This window comes from Besnoitia besnoiti, chromosome VII (genome assembly GCF_002563875.1).
Source record: "Besnoitia besnoiti strain Bb-Ger1 chromosome VII, whole genome shotgun sequence".
Lineage (NCBI taxonomy): Eukaryota > Apicomplexa > Conoidasida > Eucoccidiorida > Sarcocystidae > Besnoitia > Besnoitia besnoiti.
In genome coordinates, this window is record NC_042362.1 from 2915885 (window position 1) to 2924812 (window position 8928).

General features: G+C 59.1%; 1 protein-coding gene across 1 annotated transcript; it reads left to right on the forward strand.

Moving 5' to 3' along the window:
- Positions 1-978: 978 nt before the first annotated feature.
- Positions 979-8536, forward strand: BESB_080200 (uncharacterized protein; the record flags this gene model as incomplete). Its single annotated transcript, XM_029366382.1, has 6 exons — positions 979-1326; positions 1774-5589; positions 5998-6173; positions 6538-6610; positions 7188-7298; positions 7937-8536. 6 exons carry the CDS (start codon positions 979-981, stop codon positions 8534-8536), a joined length of 5124 nt encoding a protein of 1707 aa, XP_029217813.1.
- Positions 8537-8928: the final 392 nt, after the last annotated feature.

Genomic DNA, 8928 nt, shown 5'->3' on the forward strand with positions numbered 1-8928 from the left:
CTACCGACCCAAAAGTTCACCATATGTTCTCAGCTCTACGCTTCTCCGGCTCGGCTGCAGCTGTCCTTCATTCTCGGAGCAAGGACTGTTAGAATATGTGACGCTCTTCTAGCAAGCTTGCGCACGGTGTAAATTAACAACTCATTCAGGCTTCTTGTGTCGGTCGCTCTCCGCTGTGCTTCGCGGCGGCGCGGCAATTTGCCACTTGCAGTCCCGTTTTTCTTTTTCTTTGCAGTGCTTCTCAGCGGGCCAGACGGGCCTCGCGCCCTGCCGCGTGTTTTTATGTCTTTTCCTGCCGAGTCGGGAAAATCGAGATTCCAAGAGGCACGGACTGCACGCGTGGCTGGACGGGAGGCACGTCCTGTCCTGTACAGACAGTGCACAGCAGCGGGGCGGAGCATCGCAGAAATCCATTGGCATCACGAAAAGGAAATGCACAAGAGTTTACATTTTTTTGTTTCGATTTTCTGTCTCGTGTAGAGCTGAGGTGCGGGACAGATTCCATGTCGGAGATTCCCATCCTGTCTCGCCGTGCATATCGCTGTCTACGTTTCACTTGCACAGACTTGCGTAGAGGTACCTTTGCGATAGCCAACCAAGCAGCTACACGCACTGTCCTGTATTCTTCCTTCTTCCCTGTTCTCCCCTCCCCAAAACATATTTTCTCTCCACTTTCCTCTGTTTCCGTCAAGAACCCGGCGTTTGTGACAACCCAGGACCTGTCCCCCCCTCCCGCCCCCCCCCCCCTCCCCCGGCCTTCACAGGGGAGCGCGTCGCCGTACGTATGCTCTTCCTCCGTCTGAGACTCGGTTCCTAATCCTCACTTCTTCTTCACATGTTTCACCATTTCTATGCGCCGCTTCATTCTCCTTCGCCCCGTTTTGCCTCCCGTTCGTCCTCCACATCATCAGAGGTCGCTGCATTTTTGCGGCGGCTTCTTGCGCGGCCGTTTCGGGCTCAGAGGCTTTGCGAGCCATGATGGACCCAGGAGAGAAGCGTGGCGGTAAAGGAGAAGATGGCGAAGATCAGGGAGCGCAGCAGCTCGACGGGACGCCAAACAACGGCCAGGCGTGGCGGAACGTCTCCGCCCCGCCTGAGTCAGCCGGTGCGTCGTCTCCGGCTCGTTCTTCGCCGCTTCTGTCGGAGTCTATATCTCCTCGCCTAGCGACTGCTTGCTTTTCTCCGTGCCCGTCTCTTCAATTGTCGCCCTCTTCTATTCTCGCATCGTCGCCTCCGCTTCCTTCCGTCTCCTCTTCTTCACCCGCAGCCTCGTCGACGCCTCCGCCTGCGACTCCGTCCGAAAGCGACGCGCTCCCTGGCCCAGACGTGAGTCCTCGTTCTCCTCTGTATTGCCTGTCCAGCTGTCGAAAACAGAACTTTTTGTTCCCCTCCTGATCGTTTGTGCTCTATAGTTCACTACCCGAGGCAGCTCGCTCCCGCAGGTTTCAGTACAGGCCGCGGTGCATGCGAATACGCAGCAGCTTTTTTGTCGTGCGCGTGTCTATTATGTGTCCGTCGTGCTCACTTTCAGCCACTATTGGCGTGTTTGAGGGTGTTTCTTCGTGCAAACAGCGAGGCCGTTTCTGTCGATTCACAGGGCGCTGTCGCTTTTGACTGGCTCGCATTTTTATTTGCACCCTTGCCTCGTAGACCTGGCGTTTCGATCGAGCGTAGTCTTTGGCAGGCTCTATGCCCCCCCTCCATTACTCCTAGTGCCATGCTGTGTTTTCTTTTCTCACCTCTGCTGTCGCCTTTCCATCTTTGCGTCTGCAGGCGGCTCAGGTGGTGGAACGTCTTCGCAAGGAGAAGGCGGAGGCGACGGAGATCTTTGCAGAGACCCTCTCGCGTTACGACGAAGAGATTCGGTTTTTGAAGGCTCAGTTGGCGGCTGCGACGGCGGGCTCGCGTCGTCGCTCTCAGGCGAGCCGCGGCGTGGCGCAGGCTTCAGGCTCAGCCAAAGCCCCGGCGTCCATGTCGCACCGCCGTTCCTCTTCCTCGCTCTCTTTCGTCTTCTCTTCGTTCCACGGGTCTTCCGCGTCCTCTGAGTCTCGCCAGCGCGGGAGCCGGAAAGAAGACGCCGACCTCCAGCCCGTTTTCTTTTCGGGGTCGGCGTTGCATAGCCGGCAGCGCAAGAAGGCGACGTCGCTCTCGGCGCCCTCCTCATGTTTTTCGCTCCCGGAGGGCCTGCCAGCCTGCACACGCCCGCTGACTGCGGCCGAGGAAGACCTGAACGCGTCGCCCTCTTCCTCTGCGTCGGGGGCGTGGCTTCCAGGGAACTCCTCGGAAGACGCGAGGACGCCCGGCCGAGAGGGCGACTCACCTTCTCTTCTCTCCGGCTCCAAACGAGTGGAGAGAGGGGTCGTGGAGTCTCCAGACACGTCAACGCTGGCCGCTGGGAGCGGGGAGCCGATGCTTCCTTTTTCAGGATGCGGCGAAGACCTGGCGCAGCTCCCTAAGAGCCAACCGGAGGCCGCTGGAGCGGACGCATTTTCGGCGGCCTCTGCGGGGTCGCAGAAAAGCGGGAATTTCCTGCCCCTTGCGCGGCTTCGGACGAGCGGAAGCAAAAGTGGGATTGCGCCACTCTCCAATAAAATCAGTCACAAAGCAGCAAAACTCTGCGCAGAAACCGTCCCTCGGAGCGACGCCGCAGCAGCTGAGGCCGAGGACGGAGCGCGGTGTCCATCCACCGCAGACAGTGCACAGAGTGAAGGAGTCGCGAAGCGCGAAGAACGGGGGGAGGTTCACACGGACGCCATCCGAGAGGACGCCAGTCCCAAGCCCTCTCTCCAGCGCATGGCGAGCCGAATGACTGCGGCGATGGTCGCCAAAAAGTTTTACGGCATAGGCCGCCGGGCGTCGGGTCTTTACCAGAGCGCGACGCACAGCGCGGCAGACCTGTCCAGGTCGTCTTCTTCGCTCTCTTCCTCTGCGTCGTCTCGCACTTCCTCTTCTTCTTCTCCGGCCTCCTCTTCTTCCTCGGCATCTCCCTTCTTGCAGGGGGCCCCCTGCGGCGAGGGCGAGATCTCCGCGGCTGACGCGGCGCGCAATGCCGCGTCCCGATCGGAGAATGCGAACTCCAGCGACGCCGAAGAGGCGTCTGCTGAACCTGGTGAAGACCTCACACGGGCCCTGTCGTCGGAGGCGCCGCAAAACGCCCACAACGAGGCGGCACGCGCCGCTGAGCAGCCTCGGGGAGCGAAGCTCCTTTCTCTGGTGGCGGAGACCGGCAGTGGCAGAGAGAGGGGCGTGGAGGACGCGGCGCCGCTGCTGCACGGGGCTGTTAGGTCTGCTGGCGCGGCGTCGCAGGCGGATAAAGGCGAGGAGGGGAGTGCGTTCTGCTTGCCGGGGGAGGTAGAGTCGCCCGCGAAGGACGAGAAGCCGCTCTGCAGGAGTCTGACGACGCCCGCGGCCTCCTCTTCGGGCGAAGCGGGCGAGCGCGGCAGCAGCGGGGGTGTGTCGCGGTCGTGGCGCACTCTCTTGTTTAGTCGCGACAAGTCTGCAGCGCGTTCGTCCTCCTCGCTCTCCGGACCGTCTCACGCTGGCGGCGTGAGCGGGGCCGGCGGCGTGGCGAAGGCGCAGGTGGCGCGCGCCGGCGGTGTGGCGTCGGGCTTCAGCTTCGCGGGCAGCGGCGCGAGCAAGCGGCGACGTGAGAAGGGAGACGAGGAGATCGCGCAGCTGGCGTCGCGGTTCCTCCGCGATCCGGCGTCGCATTACCTCCCGAGCGGCCTGCGGTTTCGCGGCGCGCGCAGTCAGCGCAGCTGGCGCGAGGAGGCACGAGGGGACAGCGCGATCGACGCGAGCGTGCTTTCAACGGCAACCTGGATCGACGTCATCTTGCCCGACTGGAGCAAGCAGCGCGGCTCGGCTCGCTTCAACAAGCTGCTGCACGCGGGCGTGCCTCACGACGTCCGCGGCGAGGTCTGGAAGAAGGCCGTCGGCGACCAGCTTCACATCACACCGCGCCTCTACGAGCTGCTTCTCAAGCGGGTCCAGCACGTCCGAAGCTTCTTGATGGCCTCCAGCCGCAGATACCGCGACCGCATCAACGAAACGATGCGCGCGGACCAAGACGAGTCTTCGGCGACGAGCCGAGGCGGCAACGCCGATCGCGCGGGAGAGAAAGACCTCGCCGAGGGCGGGGGGCAGCGTGGCGCGGTGGGCGAGGAGGCGAGCGAGAAGACAGAGACGAATGAGGCGGAGGGAGCAGGTTGCGAAGAGGACAATCCGACTCCCGCGGACAGAGACGCTGCCGTGAGCGCCGAAGGAGTGGAGGGGGGAGAGGACGCCCGGAGTGGCACCAGTTGTCCGCAACAGGAAGGATCTAGGCAGAGTGCAGAGGAGACGCAATTGCCGTCCGCGGAGAGAGACGGTCAAGGCGACGACGCGCCCAAGGGACAGGATGGAGGGGAGGGTGGAGGCTCGCGGATTCTCTCCTCTGCGTTCTGTCGCGCTCGCTGCACTTGTCGCTGCTCCTGCGAAGCATGCAAGAGCTGCAGCAGTCGAGGCACACGGTCGCCGCTAAAGGCCTCGCCCTCGTCGTCAGCGTTTGCTTGCTGCGCATGCGGCTTTTTCAACTGGGAGCCTGACGTTTTTTCCGCCTTCCAGACGATCGCAATGGACCTTCACAGGACGCTGCCTCGGCTGGGGGCCTGCAAGGCGCGGCCGTCGCCGCAGGAGCCCAGCCGAGAAGAGGCGCGCGCGACAGTGAGCAGAGAAGAAAGCAGCGGCGAACGAAGTGAAGGCGACCAGCGACCGGGCGCCACGGAAAGCGAAGCAGAAAGGTGTTCAACTGGAGAAAAAACTGAGGAAGCAGCCAGCCGAACCGGAAGAGAGGCGAAGGAGGAAGGAGGCGAAGCGCGGCGGACGCGTGAGGAGGAGGCAGGAAACGAGCCGAGCCGGCAGGGAAGCGATCCGAGGCACGAAACATACAGAGGGGAAGAAAACGCAACCGCGGAGGAAGCGGGCGGCGAGCTTCTTCACAGCGACGCGGAGAACGCAGAGACGCCTCTGGAGGAGAAGGGGAATGCAGAGGCCGGCGCAGTGGCGGGTGAAGAGGGAAGCGGAAAAGACGAGAAAACAGAACAGAGCGACGCCCTTTCGGTAAAGGACGGCAAGGCGGAGCTATTTGAGAAGGGCTCCAAGGGCGCGGGCGACGAGCGGCGGGAGAGGACGCCTTTCTTCTCGTTTGTCTTGCTCCCGAAGGAAAGCGAGTCCCACGAATCCTCCGAGGGCGTGCGCGGATCGGCCGACGTCAAGCCCCTCGACGCCGCTGAGGCGCCTCCCGACCCTCCGGAATCGAAGGCGAAGGTCGGCAAGGCGCGAGAGGATGAGGAGGAAGTCTGCAGGCCGCTTCCTTCACGCGTCATCGCTGCAAAGTCGGCCGAGTTGGTAGACAAGCAAGCAGTCCAGCCTGTGCCCTTTGGCGTGCCTGCGAGCCACATGATGTACGAGTATCTGCGCTGCGTGTTGGAGGCGTATGTCATGTTTCGACCCGACGTGGGCTACGTGCAGGGCATGGCTTATCTGGCGGGCGCCTTCCTGCTCTACATGGACGAATACTCTGCATTCGTCTGCCTCTGCAACCTCCTAGTGAGTCCGGAATTTCCTGCTGAGCGAACCTGAGAAACGCAAAACTGGCGAGGACTCGCTGGCAAGAAGGAGCGGAAAGGTGGAGTCCAGAAGCTGCCTGCAGTGAGCGGCAGAAGATACCTGCGCGGACGAGGGGCGGTATCTGCAGCGTTCAAGCGGGCGCAGAGGGGAAGGCGAAGAAAAGGTGGAAGGAAGTGGAACCCGACACCACCAGAGAGAGATTTCGTAGAGATGCCAGCGCAGGGCAAGGGGAAATGGAGAAGTTGAGCGAGCCTCTGAGACCCGAGATGCAGCGGAAGAGATGCACATTATACACGAGACGGTTTCCTTGCCTTTTATGCATGCATGTGTGTATGGCCCTTTTTTTTATTTCTACGCGTGTTTTTGTGCGACGTTTTCTTCCTTCAGCTGCGGAGGTCGCTGCAAGCTTTCTACACCTTCGACATGGCCGTCGTCGACCTTTACTTCCGCTCGTTTGACGCACTCATGGAGGAGAAGCTGCCTCACGTGGCGGCGCGCTTTGCCGAGCTCGGGATCAACAGCGACATCTTCCTTGTTGAGTGGATGTATACGCTCTTCACACGGTAAGTCTTACGCGCCTCGCCAATTGTCTTTTCGCATGCATCAGTAGCGGCCCGCGTTCGAGGGCTGTCGGCGGTGCGGTTCGTATCGTACGACAAGTGGGCGCCGCCTGGAGCGAACACCTGCAGGTTTCGAAGCTGTATGCCAGAGCAAAGGACAGACGCATCCCCATTCACTCTCATGCGGTGGGAGATGTCGTGTGTCCGCATGCAGCCGTAAACAGAATCGGATGTCGGATACGTGCCAATGTAATTATATATACATATATATATATATATATATATATATGCACGAGGAGGTTTTCTGTGGTTTTCGCTCCGCTCCAAGTGGCGGGTGTGTCTCGTTTTGGTTTTCTGCATGTCGCAGGTGTCTGCCTTTCGAAATCGTCGGGCGCGTGTGGGATCTCTTCCTAGTGGAGGGCGACACAGTGCTTTTCCAGGTTAGTCTCCACCGAACTGGAAACTGGCGATCTGTTAAGTGGTCCATTCACTTACCACGTGCATATAGACGTGGATATCTATGCATATAGCATATATATATAATACATAAGTATTTCTATGTACATATCTTTGTATATAGACGAAAAGACGAGACAGACACATGTCATGCTTAGCTACGGTCGGAGTTTGTCGACGCGAAAGAGGCAAGAGGAGAAAGACGAAGCGCTTTGCAGTCAAGCTCCGCAGCCTGAAGCTTCTGCTCGCGAGGACGCACGAGGCAATCCTGTCTAGCAGAGAAGCAGCCGGCGCGACTCTGCTCGAAAGGGAACAAACACACCTATATCTTTGCGTTCCACGTTATCTCGCTCACCAATGTAGTATGTAGATAGATCGATAAGTTTAAAGATTTATAGGTAGAGTGGTAGAGGAGCGCGCATGCGAGTTATTTCGGCGCTACAGGTTTAGCAACCTGAGGCGCGAGTGTAGTTTCTAGTTGTGTCTTTCCATAGAATTTATGGAAATAATCGCAACTTGTTTTCTACTCTGCGTGTCCCTTTGTGTGCGGCTGCCTTTCAGACCTCTTTGGCGATCCTCGCGTATTTCCAAGACGAGCTCGAGAACGGCACCTTGGAGAACTGTATGGCGATTGTTTCATCTTCCACAACGACGCACTTCCAGGCCATGGATGTAAGTCCTTTTTCTTCTGTGCGTGCCGTTCTACGGCGCGTGTTCATCACGCCTCTCTTTCATTGCCTTCCTCGCTGCGTTTTTCCGTCTTTCGCGGGTCCGCAGCTACCTCGCCTTCTTGCCCTGTCCCTTCCTTCGCATGCAGCGTCGTCGGGTAGATTTTTCGAGGGATGTTCGCGGCGGGTGCCTTGCGTTTGCGTCTACGTGTGTATTTCTTGCTTTCAGCCGAGGCCTATCCAAGCCTTTCTGGATGACACCGATGCTTGCTGGTTTCCTATATATATATATACATACATACATACAGGTGTGTGTATATAATTTGTTTCGCATGCGCGTGTACATGTATGTATGTATACGCTTTCGACGTGTCTGGCTGAATCTCTGTTCTGGCATTAGCTGCTTTCTCGTGCCAGCTTTTCCACAAGAAATTAGTCTTCTTCTGTCGTCTCCATAGTCACAAAGTATACGATCTGCCTTACGTTTGCACATACACTCATTCGGGGTCCATGTGCGTCTTATACGGCCGTTTCTACAGATAGATAGATACATAGAGATGCAGGTGGATACAGATAGATAGGTAGACATATCTGTCAATGTGTAGAAAAGTTTTCTGTCTGTGTTTTGTCGCGTGCGTCCAGGAGAATCGTTTTTTCTCTTGCTTCCATGGCCTCGCGTTGACGGGGGAGCAAGTCGAGGCGGTCATGGATCGCGTCGCGGGTGCACTCTCACGTCAGCGCCACCAGCAGCAGGCATCGCGCCACGCTCGCGGACCGTCTCAGCCTTCGCCGAGTTCTGCGTCTCAGCAGCGCAGGTCGCCGCTCTCCTCTGCGTTCTCCCTCGCCTCTTCGGCGCCGCCCTGCGGGTCTTCCGTGGCGTCTGCCGCCTCCGCGTTTTCGTTCACGGCCTTCGTCTCGCATACGAAGCCCAGCAGCCAGGCTGGCCCCAGCGACGCGGCGAGCCGACAGGGCGCGGAGGCCACCGCAGAAGAGGCGGAGGGCCGCAGCGGCGAAGCAGACGATCGGGCGCGAGACCCCAGTGGTGGGTCAGGAGACCCTGGGGGAGAAGGAGACGGGCCGCGGAGCCCAGGCGCGGCGGCGGCGTCGGGGGAGGCGGCCAACGCGGGGCTGGCGACGAGCGGCAGCAACGGCGGAGAAAAGGAGGAGAGAGAGAGGGAGAGGGGGGCGAAAGCCAGGCGAGGAGACCGTTTTCTTAAGAGCGCAACGACTATCTTCTGGTGACGTCTTGCCGGGGCCACTCGCCTGGGGATGGACGATTTTTTTGTAGACTCGTGTCTGGCTGCGAGGAGACAGTCAGACGCGTGAGCTTGAGTGCGCGTCGTGTTGTGACCTAGGGGGTTTCTGTCTGTCGAATACTCACAAAAAATGGAAAAAATGTTCGATTAGTATTCGAACAAAGTGAGAACAACAGGTGGAGACGGCAGGTGTGAAAGAAAACTTCCTTGCATGTTTTTTTTTTTACATGAGACGTTTGGAACTCGTACGTCTCGCTCGTTGCTGAAAAAGCACGCTGTTCGTCAGGAGAGAAGAGGACAGGAGTCTCTTTGCCCCACACGGACTGTCTGCTGGCGTGTCTTCGCTACTGCGAAGAGCCACGGCTCGTCACTTCGAGT